The sequence below is a fragment of the Drosophila virilis genome, chromosome 3 (assembly GCF_030788295.1).
Source record: "Drosophila virilis strain 15010-1051.87 chromosome 3, Dvir_AGI_RSII-ME, whole genome shotgun sequence".
NCBI classification, from domain to species: Eukaryota; Metazoa; Arthropoda; class Insecta; order Diptera; family Drosophilidae; genus Drosophila; species Drosophila virilis.
This window is the reverse complement of record NC_091545.1, coordinates 23,031,086-23,052,814: the sequence shown is the minus strand read 5'-3', so window position 1 is coordinate 23,052,814 and position 21,729 is coordinate 23,031,086. Positions and strand designations below refer to the sequence as shown.

General features: G+C 39.1%; 1 protein-coding gene across 2 annotated transcripts in view; it reads right to left on the bottom strand.

Moving 5' to 3' along the window:
- nmo (serine/threonine-protein kinase nemo) overlaps positions 1 to 21,729 on the bottom strand; it is an 88,416-nt gene that overhangs the window by 4,464 nt on the left and 62,223 nt on the right. Inside the window, exons 3-8 of one of the 2 annotated variants that reach the window (XR_011416416.1) lie at positions 12,585 to 12,714; positions 4,375 to 4,430; positions 2,598 to 3,189; positions 2,306 to 2,507; positions 2,132 to 2,225; positions 1,020 to 1,538 (exon numbers count right to left, since the gene is read on the bottom strand). Coding sequence is in view for 1 of the 2 variants with exons in the window: in XM_002048275.4 (XP_002048311.3) it covers positions 2,132 to 2,225; positions 2,306 to 2,507; positions 2,598 to 3,189; positions 4,375 to 4,430; positions 12,585 to 12,714 (1,074 nt within the window). In the remaining variant the exon portion in view is untranslated. The remainder of the gene's footprint in view (positions 1 to 1,019; positions 1,539 to 2,131; positions 2,226 to 2,305; positions 2,508 to 2,597; positions 3,190 to 4,374; positions 4,431 to 12,584; positions 12,715 to 21,729) is intronic. The other variant, XM_002048275.4, reaches the window with a different exon arrangement.

The window sequence follows — 21,729 nt, the reverse complement described above, 5'->3', positions numbered from 1 at the left end:
AGAGCTTTACAACTGCGAGACTAGCTTGCATAGAAATAGACAGACGGACGGACAGCAAGAAGTATAGACGGACTCGGCTGATATATACTTATATACTTTATGGAGATGTCGTTTTCGATGCGTTACACATTTCATGACAAAATTATAATACCCTCTAGAAGGTTAGATCAACATTTAAAAGAGCTAACCGCAAGGATATTATGATTGTTTAAATACCGAAATATTATCAATTTATTGTTGTACATTTATGTGATTGTGCTTCTGTATGTATGTGTATGTGTGTGAGTGTGTGTGCACATTTGCTATGTAAAAGGTAGAGCTGAATGAGTTTCATTGAATAAAATTGATATTTAATGCTGTACACAATATGCGAGTAGATATGTTATATGAGTTGCAAAAATGGAAACACATAGATGGGCTAGAGTGGGAGGGGGGCGGGTCGTGAGGGATGTATATAATGGGAGCATGGGTTTTATATGAATATAGTTCTCAATCGGATTTTTCTTGCTTTGTTCGAAATGTCCATGAAAAGTGGTGCGTATTATTATTTGTTGGCTTTTTTTTTCTTTTTTTTTGAGATTTATGCATTTTAGATACTTTGTTGTTTTGGGGCCAATTGCTGTTGCATTTGTTTTTGATTATTTCGGCGACCAGTTTCTGACATTTATAAACAATTTTGCATTAGACACGAGTTAGGAGTTGCCATTTTTGGTTTGATTTTAAACATTTATGTACACAAATAACCCATTTAATTAATTAATGTAAGGAAAATAATGAGTTAAGTCATGTTTCAAACTTAAAGTATTAATAAGTTTTTATACACATTTGCGATTAACAAACAGAAGAAGTATAAAAAAAAAAAAAAACAATTATACATATATAGTGTATATATATATATATATATATATGGTGAACATAGGCATTAAAATCATATATAAAAAATTGTAAATGATAGTTTTATGTTTTTTTTTTTTTTAGCAAATGTATAGCTATAGTATGTAGTTGCTTAATCAACAGACCTAAAGATTCAAGATCGCGCGCACATGGGAGTTGCTGCTGCCGAGGCCCCCACAATTGCAGTGTATCGATATATATATATATCGATTCGATTCGATTGCTTGAGTTTTTGCTTGCTTTCTTTCTTGCTTTCTTTGATTCTTTCTTTCTTTCTTTGTTTGCTCGCTTGTCTTGCTTTCCTGCTTGCTTTCTTTCTGGCGGCAGTTTTGTATCTAGTTTTAGTTTGTGACTTCTGGCTTGATTCTTGGTTCTGTGTTGACTTGACTTTATTGGTTTATATATATATATATATATATATATATATATATTGTATTTATCGGTAATCGGTTTATCGGTACGCGCCTAGTACTTGTACTTGGTCTTGGCCTGCGCAGCGGCAGCGACAGCGACAGCGACAGCGGCGTCGACGGCGTAACAGCGGCAGCAGCAGCGGCAGCAGCAGCAGCAGCAGCGACAGGAGGAGCAGCAGTGCAAGTTGTGGTAGTAGTGGTAGTAGTAGTAGATATTCTCATTCTCATTGGCTTAACAACGCAAATATATAAATTAAATTTAATAGAATTGAATTATTTTATTCAATATTAATATCGATGTTCAAATAACACACACAAAAAACGATATAGGAAAAAAAAAGAGAGAAACAAAAAATTAAAAAATTGTTTTAATATATATATTATTTTATATAAGAGATATCAACAACGTATCGGAGATTGAGAGAGAGAGAGAGTTAGAGAGTGTAAGAGAGAGAAAGAGAGAGAGTTAGAGATAGTTGGAGAGAGAGAGAGAGAGACAGAGAGAGAGAGTCAGGTAAGCAGAGTTTGGGGCTGGACGGATTCGGACTTGAAGCGGTGACAAAACAAAAACTTTGTCTTCTTAAAAAAGAGACAGAATGTGCGCAAAAAAGTTAAGAGAAGAATTCGATTTTCAACGAATTTTTTGAAACAACAACAAATGAATATATATAAAGAGAAAGAGAAAGAGATAGAGATAGAGAGAGAGAGAAAGAGTGTGGATTTGTGGTTGGGTTAGGGATTAGGTGGGTGGGACGAGGGCATAAAATTTGTTTGTAGCTGTTACGTAACGTGCAAGACGTGTTTTATGGTTGATTGCAACTCACCTGGCGAAACTCTTGAAGGCCGCACTCTGCGGATTAATGCAGAGCGGTACACGGCCCGTTTGCAGCTGCTCGGCAATGAATTTATGCATTTCCTCTGTACAAATTTAATAGCAAAATAAACAGGGTTAAACGTGGTCGAAGTTTTAGTTTAGTTTTATGCATTATTCGACTTACCCTTCACCTGCTGCACAGAGGTGAGCTTGCGCTCCCATAAATCATCAAAGGGCTGCCCGGCGGATGGCTCAAAGTCCGCCGTATACTGACGCATTCCGGCTGAGGTAGTGAAACAGCATTTGCACATGCACGAATGATAGCGCAGACGACCCTCATCCAGATACGGATGCGCCAGAGCATCTGTCACAGAAATGCGCTTGTCCTGTGTGTTCCGGGTGGTTAGAAGAGGGAGGACGGTTAGTACGTTGCATAGAAAAGAAGATTGAGTGTCACCCAAGTTGGCTAAACTTACCGGATCAAAGACAAGCATCTGGCATAGCAAATGCACCGCCTCGTGCGTGGCATGCGAGCTGAGCGTATAGAGTACTGAGAAGGATGGCGGCTTTGGGGCACGCCTCAGCATGTGTGTGCGTGCGCCCTCGCAGGCGTGACGCATGTCCTCCATGGTGGGTGTGCCCAGCAGCTCGGTAATTAGCTCCAGCTGCTGGACAGGATTCTGCGCCTGGAACAGTATACGCCGGCCGAGCAGCTCACCAAAAATGCAGCCCACCGACCAGACATCCACCGCGGATGAATAGTGGCGCGCACCCATTAGTATTTCGGGCGCCCGATAATATTGTGTGACCACCTCTTGGGTCATGTGCTTGGCCTGATCGGGCTCCTCGACGCGTGCCAGTCCAAAGTCGCATATCTTGAGCACACAATTCGAGTTGACCAGCAAATTGCCCGGCTTTATATCGCGATGCAGTATCCGTGCCGAGTGCAAATACTTCAGGCCGCGCAATATCTGATAGAGAAACACCTTGATGTGATCGGCAGACAGATGCTGTGGCGACACTATGATCTTGTGCAGATCCGATTGCAGCAGTTCAGTTATCACATAGCTAAAGTACATTCGAGTTAAGGAACTAATCAATACGTAGCACATGGCAGATGCCTCAGCTCTTGATAAACTTTTCGATTTGTTTTGCTTTCAACTTTTTCAATTAAGTAGTTTCTCGCTCGCTTTTTGCCACCACTTTTATGCGCTGAAAATAGATTTTTCATTTTCATTTTCACGGTCGCCCTACCCCCACCCCCCCTCAAAAGCTCCCAACATTTTGCCTAACTGTGACCCAAACAGCTGCTACTTTCTAAGCTTTAAGTCTGTTAAGCTCCTGAGTTGGTTTCGAGTCGAGTGCGTGAGTATGTGGAATTATCTTGCACATATTCCAGCAGACTTTGCTCAAACAGTTTGTTAATCTATTCAAATTATTTTTCTTTAATCTTTTGTTGACATGCGCAATGTTGTTGGTGTTTGTACTGTTCCAAAGCTTCTCTTTGCGTATTTCCTAATACTTCAGCAAGGAACACGTTTTCAAATTGTAGAAATAACTTTTTTCGGCTGTGGCAAATTTAAATATTTATATCTTCATGTCTCAAGCCCACTTTTCTTTCAGTTAGAGTTAGAGTTTCCAAAATTCGATAAAACATCTTATAAATTTGAATAAAATCGGATAAATCTTAAAACTCCGCCCAAACAATCTTTGACTCCCATTTTCCATCGAGCGTGGATTGTGCAAGGAGTGTGAAACACTTTCCAAATGAAGATGTAGTCCTACAAATATTGTAAATGAATTTAAGCCCACGAAAGTTTTGAGCCCATTTACACTCGCAGGGAATGGATTTTCCGAAATGACTGAAACACACCACAAATGAATTAGAAGACTTTAAGAATTAGTTTGAGACTTGATTGAATGGTGTAATAAAGACTTTTCCACACGTGTTTGTGGAATTTCCCAAACATACTGTAAATTCTTCCTACCTTGATCAGCAATCAGTGAGTCAGTCAATATGTCAGCTAAACATATTTACCATTTCTTCTAAGATCAATCTTATGCTAACTAGTTTCTGTGAGTTAATGAAATAGTCAATTGTCTCACAATATAGGAAAAACAATCGCCTGAAGCTAGCTAAGCTCTGCAATTAACTAAGCTGATAAGTTTTTCATAAGCGCCTCAAAATAACTAAATTTTCATATATGTTAGACTGCATTAGTTGTTTTTTTTTTGTTGTTTTAAAAAGGATACATTTCCTGAAAGAAGTCCAAGTGTGGTGGCTGTAAAATGTCCAAAGCTGACAGCACCTGAAATGGTAAATATAAGAGAACAAAACGTTATTAAGTTACGTTAATAAATCTCGCACACAAGACACAATGTAATAAAGAGACGAGTGTGTTTATTGGCTGTGGCATTCGCAGCATAAATCTTAAAACAATGCTGCAGCATTACACCTACAACAGCAGCAGCAACAATGACGCCCATTTGAGAGCTGGTTTCATCTTGGTTAGGATCATAAATTATGCACTTCAATAAAATATAAATAAAAATCAAGCTTGCAGCGCATCAAATGCGCCATTTAGTTGCATGTTAAGTGTCGCTGCCAGGCACTAAAATGCCACAAAGTTCAGCAGCAGCAGCAGCAACTTGCAACAACAACAACTTGCAACAACAGCAACAACAACAACGTTGACCCGTTGATGATGTTTAGCGGCAGATACAAAACACGCCACTGTCTGCCGAGCTGCTTCGGGGGAGTTGTCCGTTTGTCTGCTGCAGAAGGCAACGGCTTTATACATATATAAAACAAAAAAAAACAAAAAGCGAAAAAAAAACATATAATAAATAAAAAACGGGACGAACCGGCAAGAACTTGATGGACAGCAGAACACAAAGGCAACATCCACAGCAACAACAAGAACAACAACAACTACGTTGGACAAGCGTCGACAGTGCCAAAGCCCTCAGCTGCTGTCTCCTCCCCTTCCCATTCCCTCCTCCCTCTCCCACAGAGCCAAAGCCTGAGCTTCCAGACAAGCGCTGATTTATTTTGCTTGCGGTCAAAATGATGTAGGAACTTCCCTCCACCAAAAGGCCAGTCAACGGCCACATTTGCCGCAATCCCCTTCCTCCCTCCCCCCCAGCACAAATCTAACAAGGAAGAGGCACAGCTGCGCGGGGGCGGGTGCGGGTGCGGGTGTGGGGGTGTTGTGTGTTGCAAGCAAGGCTGCAAAACGGTTACAAATCGAAACGAAGCACAAACTCTCATTTATTTGTTACTATCGAATCGAAACTTAAACCAAATTGGTTCAAAATGAAAACCTCAAAGCGAGACATTTATTTAATCGATTTGTTTGTCTTTCATATAGTAAAACTTAGATGACTTTTAAATAATATCAATTATTATAAAACAAAAAATTAAGAATATTAACTAGGCATTAGTTAAAGACCGCATCTTGTATGCATAAAAATATTGCACTTTAAGAAAATAAATATTGATTTATTTTATTAAAATGTGGCAAATTAAAGATAAATCAGTTTCACGAAACGCACCTAGAGCCAGGCAGCTGGTTCGAATCGTAAGCCGAACTGACAACTATTCACTTTTATGGCTTTGCAGCCCTGGTTGCAACAGCCCGTGTGACACACGTATGTGTGTGTGTTGCAACACAGCTTGAAAATCAATTTTCAATATCAATCTGCAGACCCAAATTTGAGAAAATCGAGTGCAGAGAAAATGCGAATGCGTGTGGCAACAAATATGTTGCACAACGCACACACACACACACACACGCACACACACTTTGTTGTTAGCCCGTTTTGTTGTTGTTGCTGGGCTGTCTCTTCCCCACTACTGCCTGGATTTCTGTGTCGGCAAAAAAGGCCACAAAATTTTTGCGCACTTTTTGAGGAATAAAAAAACAACAACAACAAACAAACACACACACAAAGTGCCGCCGCGCTGCTAAGCCGCCGATTTCGAGTTGGCTTTAAGTGGCAACAGTTTTTAGCTTTTTTTTAGCTTTACTTATTTTTCATTTTTTTTTTTTTTTTTTGCATTTTTATTCATTTACAAGAGCTGCCTCTGAGTGTCGAGTCTTTGCGGATTTCGCAGCGTCTTTGGCTGCGTTTTTGTCTCAGTTCTCTTGGAAGATTTTCAATGCTGTTCGCTGCGGTAATTTGGCGACTGCATTTGTTGCGCTTGCGGTTTCACAACAACAACAACAACATCAAGAAACAAGTAGCTACAAGGGAAAACAATGGTAAGTGCCACAAAGCGAAGCTTGAAAACTTAAACTTTAACTTTAATCAGAGACGTGACTTTTATGCTGGAAACGATATCAAAGCAGTATACAAAATATATACATATTTCTTAATCTCAAACGAAAAATCATATTTATTTAATGTTATTTTTTAAAATTATTAGCAATATTTGTTTGCTGCAAATATTTTTTTTAAGAATTCCCAAAATTAATTAGCATTTTTTTAAATTATTAATTTGTGCTATTTGTTATCTTTATTCTTAAAATAACAATTTTGTTTTATGATGTTGCTCAAAAAATTAACTTTAAAAAGGAACACAATTTCTGATTTTTAGCACGAAAGAATTAACAAGAAATAGAAAAAGGCTTTGACAAAATAATAAAAGTTATGACGACCTCAACTTCAAAGTTTTATAAAGAGTATAAAGTATTCAAAAAGCTTTCAATACCAAAGCTCGACTAGGTATATTCTTCTTTTTAACAATTTTTAATTTTAATAAGATTGAGGTGTCTTTCTAAAATTGCTTCTGACGTCAACAACTAAATATAATGTAATCATAACTGCATGTTGACGTGCAACATAAAAAGAATATTTTACCAAAAGGGACTACCCCTATTATTTAATAGCTCCGTGAGTCTTCTCTGACAAGTGGCCTCCCCCTTTTGGTCAGTGCATAACAAAAACCTTCAGGTTAGTTAGTTGTTTTAGTTGCTCGCTGCTTGTTTCGCACATAATTTGTTGCAAGTAGCCGTTGTTGTTGCTACCTGGGCCCGCTGCACTGTTGGCCTCACACGTGCGTCGCAGCGCTGCGCTGCAGCTAATTAACATTTCGCTGTGGCAGGCAGGCAACGCAATCAGAAACCAAATTTATGCAGTTCAAAATTGCCAAGCTTTTGGCTGCTGTCCTTGAAGCTGCTTACAGTGGTTTTCAGAGAAAATACAAAGAAACATAAAAGAAGGGGGCAAAAAAAAAAAAAAAAAGAAAAAAAAATAGTTGTTCTTAAGCGAAACTAGGCGTGTAATAATAATAAACACAAACAACAAAGGCAACAACAGCAACTAACGAGCTGAGCAAACAACTTAGACAACAACTTTGCTGAGGTGCAACTACACAAGTTGCACAAGTTGGCAGCAGCAGCTGTGGCAAGCGACGAGGAGAGGCAACATTAAAAAAAAAAAGAGCATACTATGAGCAAAGCTAACATAATCAGGAACAACATCTTTTGTGACCCCGCCGGGCGTCTTGAGACGATTTCAGTTGAATTTCAAGTGGCGGCAACAACAACACGACTCAACTCGAGTCTTTAAATAAAAGCAAAAGTGTTGCTGGCGACATTTTCAAAGCCAGCTTAAAATTCTAGCTAAATAATTGTTGCGGCCAGCTGCTGACAACATTTCCAGTTGTTTCTTTTTTTTTTCTTCCCCCAAACTAATTAAAACGCCACAGATATTTGTCAGAGATTTTGTCAGCTGCTGCTGCTGCTGCTGATGTTGAGACCTTGAAAATGTATCAGAGAGCCAGGTGGAAAAATTTTGTAATATGTTTTCCAGCTAAATAGAAAAGCACAAAGCGAAAATATCTGGCAGCAGCAGCTGCGCTTTAGCGTGAGACTTGGCTCGGCTAAGACAATTCTGTTGAACTTAGCTTCACTTGCCATCGATTGCCAAAACATAAACAACTTCGGGCGAAACGCATCAGAAATGAAATTGACATTTCAATTGGAATTTACTGCGCCAAGAAGTAGAGCGTCCCAAATAATAACAAAATTTGCATGCAATTGATGCCAGGCATCAAACTCGAAACTCAATCATTTACATCAGGCTGCAGGGGCAGGGGCAGGGGCAGCGGGCGAAAGGGCGCCTCGATTGGGAAGGGGGCAGGGACTGGGGCAGGCAAATCAAAGGCAACACTTCGTCGCAGACTAAAAGCGGCGGCTGCATGTGAGAAATGCTTTTCAATATGTGCGCCACGTACGTTGCAAAATCTTTTATTGAAATTCGCAATTGAAATAAGCAACAGCAACAACAGCAACAACAACAATGCATAATGGGGCAAACATTTTGCAGCGATTTGTTAAAATGTGTATTGCACACATTCACACACACACACACACACACAATGTGCATTGCAGAGTAAACACACACACACACACACAGACACACACACTCTTGGCATTCTGTGCCATATAATGTAAAAGCAATTGAGACGATTGCCAGTGCCTTTGCTGTCACTCAAAGCGCTGATACTATGTATATGTTGTGTGTGTGTATGTGTGTTGTGTTGTGCTATGTTGTGTGTGTGTGTGCGCGTGTGTAGGACTTGGGAATTGTTAGGGAATTGGCAAAACGCAAAGCAAACTCCGGCAGCCAAACTCACGCAGCAGCCATGTCTCACAGCATCTACTCAGTACAAAAAGCGCAGCGTGCAAATGCGCACAGATAAAAGTTGATATATAATATAATAATAGGAAAATTATAACTAAAAAAAATAACAAGCGAGTTTTCATAATTTTGTTCTCAAATATGTTTCACAACAACTTTATATTCTATACAAAACAGTTGTAGCTAGAACTGTTTGGGAATTCTAAGAGAAATATAATTCGATTGGGTGTGTATATTAGGTTACTTTACTAGAATTGAATATAACATAAATTTTAAGCCTGTTCTAGGCTGTTTGAGGACTTTTCTACTATTCAGCGGCAGTTTTGGCTAACTGGAGGTTGGGGTTTGAAGCAGATTCAAATTAATTAAACGAGATAATACGGATTCCTTCAACACACCGAAGTTTGAATACCCTTGTAGACATTTGGCTTACGGTTTCGCAGATATGTAAGAAAAAGAGGGACTGGTAAATGCTGAGTTTAGTCAAATATATCTTTGAGTATTGAATATTTTGCAGTAAAATAAACTTACTTTCAAAAAAGTCGCTTTTAAACTTTATATATAAACAATTGTAGCTAGAAATGTTTGGGAATTCTAAGAGAATTCGATTCGTCCAGAATCTCTGACTAGTTTATTTGAGCTAAATATTACAGATATAATAAGTAAGCCCTGTTCTTGTTAACTTGAAGATCTTTTCACTATGAAGCTAGTTGTAGATTGATTTATGTGAGAAATTAAATATTGTATGCTGATAACAGTTTGCATTTACAAAAAAATGCAGTTCCTAGTAGCAAAAGGCTGAAAGTGTGTTCAAGTTAATTTACCCCATATGAATTCCCACTGGAATTTACGTTCGCATAGCTCAGTTAGATGTCGGAATAAAATCGTAATATTGCGAGCTCTCTTCAAATTCAAAATAGCTTTTAATGAAGGCTTTCCACACACCCACACCATTATATATATATATTCCACCCACGTGATGAATGCTGTGCTGCGCTCTGGTCACACCTTAACGCCCATTGAATGCGACGTCTCGAGCTCATTTTAGGTTGATTACACTTGCTTAGATATGACGACGGCGGCGTTGCATGTAGGAAATGGAAATCGTATTGAAACAGGAAACCAACAATAGACATACAGCAGCAGCAGCAGCAGCAGCACACGTCAAGCCTATTTTTCTTGTTCGTTTTTTTCTGCTTTTTCATAAAGCACTTTGCATATTAATACAAAATTTGCATAGGTGTTGCAAGGTGTTGTCATGTGTGGGCAGAGTTGGCTTCATTAGGGCAACTCTTCAAATGCATTGCACAATTTTGACTTAAAGCTAACTAAATTAAAGAGTTGACTTGAATATAATAGCCTGAGCCCTATCTGTCTTTCCCTCTCTCTCTCTCTCTCTCTCACACACGTTAAATGGCGCACAGTGTTGGTAAATACAAGAATTTGTGACATTTGAAGTTAGCTTCAAATCATGTGTGTCAAATAATATTAGAAAAGTACGCCTTAGTCATTTCAGTCTAATGACTGCATTGACATTTTGGCCTCAGCAAATGTCAAAAAACTATCTAAATATAAATGATAAAAAAAATATAGAAATGAAAGGCAAGTTGCGACGAATAATAAATACTCTAGCAGATAGCAGCTATAGGAGACATATAATATAGTTTCGCCCGATATGATTTAGCAGATATAATATAATATAAGATATGATTAGTGATTTGTAAAGATTATTAACTGCTGTCAAATCAAACTAACTTAAAAGAATCAGAAGGGTTTTTTATTTAAGAAATTAAACTAACTTGTAAAGCAGAAAGGTTCTTTCTATAAAGCAATAAGATACATTTGTCTGAAGATTCAGTTCAGGTAAGATATCTTTAAAAATGAAATCCTTTCTCAGACAACAACATAATTTTAGACGACAGTTGCTATAGCAGCTGTGTGATAGATGTATTCTATATGATATCAGACATGGTATGATATGATATGATCTAATAAAATCCGGCTAATGCCCAGATCCAAGCTTAATTACTCGAGAAACATACAAAACTACATATTTATATATATTCTCAATGAGAACTAAGCGCTACGAAATTCGTCATTAAATTATAATAGCCTTCCTGAATAGGGTGTAACAAAGCACAATCAGAGATCGGACTGTGCACGTGTCCGTTGGAAAAACGAAATGTAATATTCAGATAAATAAATTAAAGCAAATCGACACAAAGTCACATAAAACTGGCCATAAAATCGCGGACAATGCAGCTGGGTCGACCTCTGTACGCCATTTGGTGATATTTTAACATTTTATTAATAATTCTAAATGTTATATGCATAACAATAATTCTTTGAAATTTTGCTGCCATTTGCTGCCTGTCCATATGCCTCGCTGTCTGCTCTGCTGTCAGCTCCCTCTCGGCCCCTGTCAGCCCCCCTCTCCGACCCTGTCCGCTTGCCGCCGTGTTAACAAATTTGCATGCAACAAAATGTTGGGCAGTTTTCAAGTCTTAGAGTTTTTTTTTTTTTTTATCTGCTTTTCTTTACAATTTGTTGTGCATAAAATTTGGCTTGTCATAAATTTATTTGGCCCGACAGCCTTTTGTGGCAACTGGCAGCCCCGAGCGCTGAGGGCGTGTTCCGATGTGGGCGTTATTTAACAATATGTTTGTTGATATTTTCAGTTTTTTACCTTACGATTTCTTGTTACTCATTTGAATCTGTGCATGCGCAACGGCAACTGCAATGAATATGAATGAGTTAATTAGTGCTCTGAATGATGATTGATTCACAACTGTCGGGCAAACAGATAGATCAGAGCCACTTTGGGTACACAGAGAGCTCAGGACACGTGAAATATGAATCTGAAATGTTTCAGGTTTTGGGACTAATGTGTGACTCATTGTTTGTCTGAGTAAAAGGTGCCACAGTTCAACTTTTAGGCTTTTAGAGTGCTCTTTGTTTCGTTTGGGTTTTAGTTTAATGTCAAATTTGTTAAAAATTCTATTCAACTTTGAACTTTGTGTGCACACATACGAAATTTACTTACTCCAGTACAGTTTGTCGACAAGTTCTCAGAGTTGTGAATGCCCTGAACAAATTTACATTACACTTAAGTGAAGCGTTTAATTAATGACAATAATTACACAGCCAATAAACGACACTTGCTTGACACGAAAGCAACAACTGCCATGCGATTTTGAGTTGAGACTGAGCTCAGAGGGCCATAAGGCGAGTATTTTTGCAGGCCTGTCACAGGAAAGGGCTTAACGTTTAAATTGTGAATAATATAAAAAGAATAAATATAAATATAATTGTTAATAAATGCTCACACAACAGTTGAGCACGAGTCAAGCTGTGTGAACGACCAAAAGATGCGCTTTAACCAATAAATGCATATGCATTTTTTTAACATGTAAATGCATATGCATAAAGCAGCTGTTATGCCCGGCTGGCTGCTCAGCTTTACAGGCATTACAGGGTATTAAAGCCGTCAGAAATGATGCGCATGTTGCACTCACTGCGTATGCGTAATATTCAGGAGAGTGTGTGTGTGTGTGAGTATAAAGTAAAAAACAGACTCAAAATATTTGGATTGCGTGCGGATAGTGCCTGTCGCAATAAGGGCTCCTCCAGCAGCAACAACAACACAAATAATCGAATTGGATTTTTTTAATTAAATTTGATGTCATAAACGCGACGCGTAATTAAATGTAAAACATTTTTTATTCTTTTGTTGCAAACGTAACGTAATTCCACAACGGGTTTCGTATATGTATCCATAGTAATATCGTATATAATAATAATATTGCAGTACTTACGTTCTCATGCTTGAAAAAGCAAAGCATTTTCAGTTCACGAAAAACGCGCTTGGATGAGACCAAAGATTGAAACACATTTGGCAGCTTTTTCAGTGCGACGCGGCGTCCATCGCGCGGATCTGTGACGGCCCTGTAAGAGAGAGAAGCAGAAGAGAAGTTAGAGATTAGTTGCTTAATAAAAGGGAGAACACTTTTGAGTCAGGACAAAATTCAGGTATTTAAACAAGTCGGAAGAGTAAGAATATTAATAGATAAGTTACACGGTAACTCTAGACAGAGAAGCAGAGATAAGTTAAATGTAAAAGATAGTGCTAAAATAATAATAATAATAATAAAATAATATATAACATGATTAAAAGTAGACAAAAATGTTGTAAAAGAGAGAAGTTAAAGTATTTTACAAATTTAAATAGTAGAAGCAATAATAGATAAGTTACACTGTTAAAAACAGATGCTAAAGATCAATTTAAGAGAGAGAAGATTGGGTATTTGACATTTCAAAAGAGCAGAAACATTGATAGATAAGTTTCATGATAAAAAGTAGGCAGAAAAGCTGCTAGAGACAAGTTCCTTGGTAAAAGAGAGAAGTTAAAGTATTTAATCAGCATTTACAGATAAGTTACATGGTAAAAAGCAGACTGAGCTAAGAAATTCAAATATATATTTTGTATAGATTTAGCAGCCGTTTAACAATTGGGAAGAGTAGAAACTTTCATGGATAAGTTGCAAAGTAAAAGCAAAATATTTAAATACAAGAAAACTCAGCGATAAGTTTTTAGGTAAATAGCAGAGGGATGCAGAGGGAGAGAGACAGAGCTTACATTAACAGCACACACTTCAGGCAGAGCAGCGGAAATAATGGGAACTAAAGTTTGCATTAATATCGTCGAAACAATAGACTCTCACAAAAAGCTGCGAGGCACTCGAGAGACACAGAAGAAACAAACAAACAAGCAGGCAAACAAGGCAAAGCACACAAACAACAAATGTCGATTGTTTTTTGTCTCGCAAAAGTGGTTCATTGAACTTGGCTAAAAGCAAACGACTGGCAAGAGGCCTACAGCGCCTAGAAGTATGCAAGCACTCGGCCACACGTACGCTTCTCCCTTCCGAATTGATAAACGTTGCAAATTAGCAGCGCAAAAAAGGTCAAACAACAGACGAGACGCAGCTCATGCTACACTTTGGCTGTGATGCCAAGCCGACCCTTCCCATCCCGCCACGCCCACTAATTTGCGGCAAGTGCGTGTGGTGCTGAGCTGCAAACAACGGCAACGTGGTTGTCGCCGCTGCGGCGTCAACTCGAGACAACAACAACAACAACAACAAAAACAACAATGCGATGCGCAGCTTTTAGCTAGAGTTTTATGATGCCATTGGCCATGGCCAAAAAGTGCGAATGTCTGAGCCAGAAAGGGCGACGACGTCTTTGTCGCCGTCGTCTGTCTGACTCACTCTGCAGTTGCGAACATCTATTTAGTTCGCGCTACCCGCTCACACTCTCTCGCTGCCTCACGCTTTTTTTTTTTCTCACACTGCGAAATTGCAGCCGAAAAATATTTTTGTTATGGTTTCTATCTCCGAAAAAAATATAAGAAAGAAATTTTGCCTGTTCAACAAAAGACTAAATACCCTTGTGGGCATATGGCTGACGATTTGACAGATATAGGATATCTAGAGAATAAATATAGTTTCTCTAAAAAATGTATCGTTTTTACTGTTCCTATTGTTCTTTATAATAACAAAGTGCTTTGTGTTCCATACAAGAACCTACTACTTTTCAACCGATCTTGCCTCTGGCATCTATATGATATAGTGATCCGATCGACTCGTCTCTGGATACAGATCATGAATATGTACCTTACGTATTCTTATTCTAGGTGTTGCACACTTCATCACAAAACTAAAATACCCTCACTATGAGGGCATACAAAAATATTACGCAGCATCTTATTTTTACCAGACTTGTCAAGTGTTTCTCCAAGCCTTCCGCCCCAGACTGCTCCTGCTCCCCCCGTATGTCTTTATCTACATCTATGAAAAGTTGCCTGCCGTAAATCTTTGGAGTCGTCGTTAAGCGTTGAAATTATGGCAAATTGCTGTAAATTGGATTGAATTTCTCGGCGTGCAGATGACTCAACATTTGCCGCCAGCTCCCCTTTATTTTTGTAGTCTACAATCGAGCGCTCGCCCCGGCCATTTGCATGTCTAATGGCAAACGGGCCCAACTGGCGGCCTCTTAATGATAATGAGCTGATTATACAAATCGAAACATTGTGTTCCATATACAGGGTATTATGCTAAAATAGCCGCTGGCAAAGTGTTCCTTTGCAAAGTGGACGCGAATGAAGTGTTTTACGGTTTATTAAGCATTTCGCTGAAAAGCTCAAAGAGCTTAAAGAGTTAAATGTAGGAGTAAACGAGTCCTTAGATGATGCTTTTTAAAGATCAAATTTGGTTAAAGGCAATTAAATAACTAAGCAACTAGTGTAAATGGGAATGATAACATTTTGTGATTCCAAAATAAGTGACGGGATTCTATTTTAAATGAATGCAAATCAAACTTAGTTCAAATTTCCTCTTTTAAGATATGTTCGATTTGCTTCAAGCTTAACATAAGAACTCAATGAATGTTTTTCCCGATTTTGGAAATTTCCATTCAAAAATGTGAAAATATTACAGGTCAAAATTGAGAAAGTTAAATTCCAAACTTAGAGCATAAAACTTGGCATGGCTAATTTCGGGAAATGCCCGCTAGTATTTATATAAGATATTTGATTTATTAAAAATCCAATTTATCTCTTTCTTTTGTTTAATAGAGACTCGGCTCGAAAGGGGCCATCAGCGACTGCTGAGTATATAAAAAATCTCTTTGTGTTCCTTTTTTTCGCTCGAAAACTGCGGCATTTAGTTGGTTACTCTACAAAAAAAAAAAAAAAAAAATAAGGAGAGAGACCTTGACGTCAAAGTCAAATCAAAAGGAAAATTCAAACATCTATTTTCTGGCAGACACACACACACACACACACACACACACACACACACACACACGTTAATGTTTGATGGTCATCTATCAAATTGAAGAAAAAAAATCAAACATCGCTCGCCCGCTGTCTGCTGCTTCGTTCGGGTCTGTTTGTCTTTTATTATTATTTCTATTATTATTATAGCATGTCGAAGCATCAAGTTACAAAAGAAAAACCAACACACACACAAGCCGAAAATTCAACTTTAAGATAGAAGCATTCGAGCTCTATCCTTACTTTTTTACTACGCATTTCACAGTTCTCGAAGTGGGTTAAACAAATTTTCCTTTTTTTCTTTCTTTTTTTAAGATGAAAAACCACACACAAGAAAAATTGAAGAAAAATCGTTGAAAAACTAAGACAAATAATTCTGATGTAGACAGTTGATAAAATGTTGGTATTTAGGAGAGGATGTGGGGAGGGGGAGGAGTGGCGAGGGGTAAACGAATGGAGCACAGAGAATGCCGCCGCCTTCGTTGATGATGGATGACAAACGCAAGCGCACACACACACAAACACACATGCAGTCACACACACACACACACACGCACAGCATGTGCTCTGGAGTCGTAGTTTCTATGTCTCTGGGCTTTGTCCTGCTGTTTCCCTGCGCTACGCCCTTTAGATTTTTTCTCGTTCTCAATGGCAGTTAATGGAAAATCATTTATCATGTGCCGGCACTTGAGGCAGCAGCTTAAAGAAAAACCAGATTCTTAAGAGCCCAGTGAAACAAAAAGTGCCATAACTAAATGATAATTACCCAGACAGCAGCCAGCACAAAAGCTGAAATCCTACACTAAAAGATGATTGTCTGCGTTATTGTAGCTGGTTGGAGGCCCTTTATGGTTGGAACTCTTGTAGGGCTCATCAATTTGTGCTGGACAATTTGTGCACGCAATGTGAAAACTGTAGCAAATCGTGGCTAGTCTTTTGATTGATTCCACAAAATTAAACCAGAGACTTGCAGCTGAGCGTGTCTGGCAGGTAGATACCCTGTGTATTATTCTATATGCACCCTTCAAACGCATGCTAGTCGCTTGAAATGTTAGTTTTGCACATTTATTTTGGATCGTCTGGTGAGGATACCAAAATCTAGATACCCAAATTGGTTATTCACATCCTAATAGTTTCTCAGAACTTTTAAGGCTATGCAGACCTTAAGAGTAGGTAGATCTTAAGTTGTTTTGAGCACGTGTTTCTTGACATATCTTTGCAGTTTTTAGTGCCTTGTATCAAATATTTAATATCATATATTTCTTTCTATTTCACATCTCTTGACTTTTCTTTACAGTTCTCTAATGCCTTTTATTCATTTATTTCTTGATATATCTTTGCAGTTTTATATTCCCCTTCCCTTCCTTTCACATGTTACATATTTCTCGACAAGTCTTTGAAGTTGTCTATTGCCCTGCATATATATAACTCATCTACCCGTCTATGCACTGCTATAGGGTACAACAAAAAATAATAATCTTGACGCGTTTGCTGCACAATTGGAAATTACTTTTTGGTCTCAATGCCGGACATGAGCGAAGGCTTTTTATTCAGTTGCAGTCGCGAACATTTCGTGCTCAAGTGTCGACACTGTTGCATGCAGCAGCACGGCTAGCCGGTTCAAGTGGGCGTGGCACTGGCTACGGCACAAATCTAATCAGACAGCAATGTCCGCTTGGTACACGTGATAAGCAAAAGCCAGATGCCAAAATTGAAAAGGATGAGTATTGGGTAAGTTCTCTCACTTGACTTCACATTCGAACCGTTTCAGTCCTCGCCGACGGGCAATCCCAACGGTCGCAGCTGCCTCGTGTTTTCACCAATCGCAAACATTTGCTGTTGGCCCTTTTGCCTTGACAGCCCCCTCTTCCCCCACCCTCTCTATCAGTTTAACATTTCTGGTTTGATTTCGATACCCTGGCAGAGAGGTTTTATGATTCTGCCATGACAGAGACCTCTTTGCTACCATATAGTATATATACTTGATCAGCATCAACAGTCATGCCCTTTCCATATCAGCAAACTCTTATCAAAATCGGACTAGTTCTATTCGCAAGCCTTTATCAAATCGGACTGCAATATTTTATGGTCGGGTCTAAGGCTTGCCCATAAAATCACTTTCAAAAGCTAGGGTATTTAATCGTCGGTGTACGCCTACTCTCTTTTTTTTCTTCTTTTAATCTCATTTGATTTCTTCTGACATTTTGCACATGCTTTTTGAATAACTCATCACCAGGTCTCCGGCTTTATTCAATTCTTAAACTGTTCCATCACATTCCACAAACGAGCATTCGTTGCCCGCGGCCTTAACTTGCTCGTCTGCTTTTGGCCTGCCCCGCCCACCGCGGCACAACCGACCCCCCCCCCCCCCCCCCCCCCCTCGCAGCAGCGACTCATACAACCCCACATTGCAGGCTCCTTTGGCAGCAGCTCCTGTTCGCCGTTCATTGAACTCTGCTGTCAGATTTCTGTGCATTTCTTTAAATAATTTTTATGAACAGCTTTTGAGGTGCGGCATTAAATTGAAATTTGCGTGGTGTGTTTGCGCTTAACCGCGCGCGTCATAAAACGCGCACAAAACGCGCTCGCGACAATTGTCATTAAACAGAGTGTATAATTGTTCAATTACCAATTGCTGCTTGGCCATAATCATAGCTCATTACAGCATGAATATCACAACTAATGCCCGGGAAATCATATTGCTTGCTGTATTACACGGCGACACGTGTGTTTGAGACGAGGGAGACGGGAAGGGGCTGCAATACGGATATGCAAATGAATAATTTGCATTGTTGCTACTCCAAAATGGCATCGTTCTGATTGTCTCTACCCGTATATATGCGATATATATATATAGCATAGCATTAGGTTATATGTATATATAAATCAAGACTGTCTGTTTGTGGATATATCTGTTCTAATGCTGGTGCGTTCTATTGCTTTGCAACAGTTCAAACCCAATGCGGACTCGTAGTCAGGCGACAAATATTTGAGAGATTTTGCAAGAGACTTTGTTGATTAATTATTAACAATAAAGTGCACATAGAAGTTAAGGAGGGCTTAAACGTATTCAACATAAGAGAAGAAATTATATTGTGACGGATATTTCCAGGACTTGCCAGTCACAAGTTTTGTGCTTCACATTTTCGACATAACTTTTTCATCCAGAATATAATAGAATCGCCGAAACGCTGCGACAAAACTTAAAGAATCTGATTTTTTTGTGTGGAAGTGTGGAACTCGTCTAAAGATTGCATAATTTTTTAATGAAGAACTTTTGTGTACATTAGTTAAAAATATTCTCTTTTTCATCTTTTTTCTTTATTCACCTTTGAGAGACTACTAGGAATCTGCGAAACAAATAATCCCTGCCCTTTTCCATAGAATCATCCACTTTTTAAACACTTTTGGACCATAAAATTTGCACAATTAAGGCCTTAAGACGGGGTAAACGCCTTTTAAGCCACTTAGCTTGTCAGTTATGAGAAAACCATTAAAAAATAAACAATTTAAATACGAGCTCAATATCAATTCCGACAAAATTGCCGCCTGTACTGCAGCTGTTTCCCCTGTTGCTGGCGCATGTTGCAAATGGCGCGTAATTCGCATGTTTCGGGCATTTCCAAATGTTATAATTATGGCTATGTGTGCCATTACCAGCGGGAGCATCTAATATCCCAGACATACAAGGGTTTCACATATTGTGTACAAACATAATTACGGGCCCAAAAGCGGGTGTTTGCCTGCGTGTTTGTGTGTGTGTGTGTGTGTGTGTGCTTGGCTGTGTGTCATACAATACGCAACATTGATTGCAACATTTCGCTGTTGTTAATTGACAAATAGCTTTCGAGAGCAGCAAGAGCGGAACAGCAGGCCTGTGTGCGAGCGAGATGGAAGAACAGAAAGAGAGAGAGGGAGGGAGAGAGAGTTAGTTGCGCCTACAACTAACGCAATTAAAGCAAATTGAATTTGATTACATGAATTTTATATCTAAAAGTGAGTGAAATTCAATTTGAAACTAGCCTAAAAAAAATTATGCTACATCCCGCCCTGCCCATACTTTCCGCCCTTACCACGGACTGTGCTGTGCAACCCCTGTGGCAACATTTTGATATCGTCGCTCGTCTGCTTCAATTTATGCGCGTAATCAATTTTACAAATGGCCTGCAGGCCGGTGGGCGTGGCATGTGGGCGACGGCGTGGCGTTGTCGAAACGAAGCAAGAAATAAATTTATGCAATTTAGAATTTGCAAAGTGAGGCTGAGTGTATACGAGTTGACAAGCGTGTGAGTGTGTGTGCTGGTGTGTGTGTGTGTGTGTGAGTGAGTGTGTGTAGGTGTGTGCTGATGTGTGTATGTGTGCAGCAGTCATTGACTTTAGAGCTAGGCAAGAAGCGACGCGACGAGACTAAAATCAATTAAAACCATTTTGATTGCATACTTCTAGGCAAATTATGTGCGCCTGCCTAAGCCGAGCAGCAAACACACACACACACACACATTTATATGCACAACACATATATACACAAACACACATGCTTGAGCGCATCTAAACATGCCAGCAAACATTTTGCAGCATATGGCGCCTTGTTAATTATCTTTAAACAATTAAATATGACTTCATTTCAGCTTGAAGAGCGACGCGAAGTTGAAATAAGAACTAAAATTAAAGAGTAAAGTCTAAGACTGAGGGACGTTAACCTAAATATTTTATTATTATAGTTAGTACTTCTTGCAAACTTTTCCATTACTTCGTCAGCTTCAGTTGCTCAGCATAAAAGTCACTAGTTTATTTAAGCTATGCAAATAATAGATGAATTAGTATAGATTTTTTTTAATAGCTGTGGTAAAAACTGTTAAGAGTGCTTCCCTTGAGGCATATTAGCTTTGGTAAGGCACAAAAATCATGAGCACGTAAAATGTTCACTTACATTTGCCAGCAAGTATCACAACAGACTGTTATGCAAATAGCCAGAGAACACACTAAACGATGTCCAAGCTGGGCCAGAGTCGGCATCATTAAAGCGCCAAATGAGCGCCAGCCACATGTTAGATACACAAGCGTCATTAACTGGCGGCATTTAAGGGGCAGCTGCTGCTAAGCATAAAGCAAAGATGACAGCAATAACGATAAAGACGTTCCTTTTGGATGAAAGAAGAGGATGAAGAAGAATGTTTGCCCCAGCACAAGAGAACATGCTACAATATTTCATTTTAATTTCTCACTTTTGGCTCCTGCGCGCCTCAAAGTAGGCAGCTCGAAATGAAAAATGACAACAGCGCCAAATTGCAAAGGCATTACATGAAATATTTAAAACTGGGCGGCCAGCGGGCGTGGCAATGTCTTGTGCAAAGGCACCAGCTGCCCGCGGCGCAGGGGGGGTGGGAGGAGGATGAGAATAAAGCAATGCGCCAAGCTTGCTTTTCATTTTCCTTTGTATACACTAGAAGCCGGCAGTTTCTTCTTCGCTCGATTTTTAATTGTTTAAAAGAGAAATTGACATAAATTTATGCATCATTTGGCAGCCGCACAATCGCCGAGCACAAAATGACCAATGGCCACGAGGGGTTCCGGAGGGAGGAAGAGTGTAAGGGAGGGCGGTGGCTGCTGCTTTTGTGTTTGGCCAACAAGCATTTTGGGCAGCATAATAAATGAGCCCATTCTCGACCTAATTGCATAGCCTCAGCTCTGACAGCGCAGCGCACAAAAGTAGGCAATGCAAATATTTGTATTTATTTTGCTACACTGAGCGAAAGAAATATTAAGAAAATGCTAAAAGTTAGCAATTAACATAGGTAAATTTGTCAAAAATAGGCTTAAATCTTTTAAGCATAATCCCATTGAATTTTACGAAATTCCTGACATTCTTTTATTTTCGCTCAGCATTTTTTTTGTCGCAGTGTACTAAGCCCATAAATCAATTTTCGCTCTAGCTATCTGCCGCTAGGTGTTGATTGCTCCCTTCAAGTCTTATACAATCCAAAAAGAGCTTAGCCAAAAAACAAATGAATTGAGTAGAAAATAAAATAAAAAATGGATAATTAAGGGAATGTTTTTTGTTTAGGCATGGTAAAGGTCGCGACAAGTTGAAACCCAAAAAATTCCCAGCAATTACGAGGCGCCAA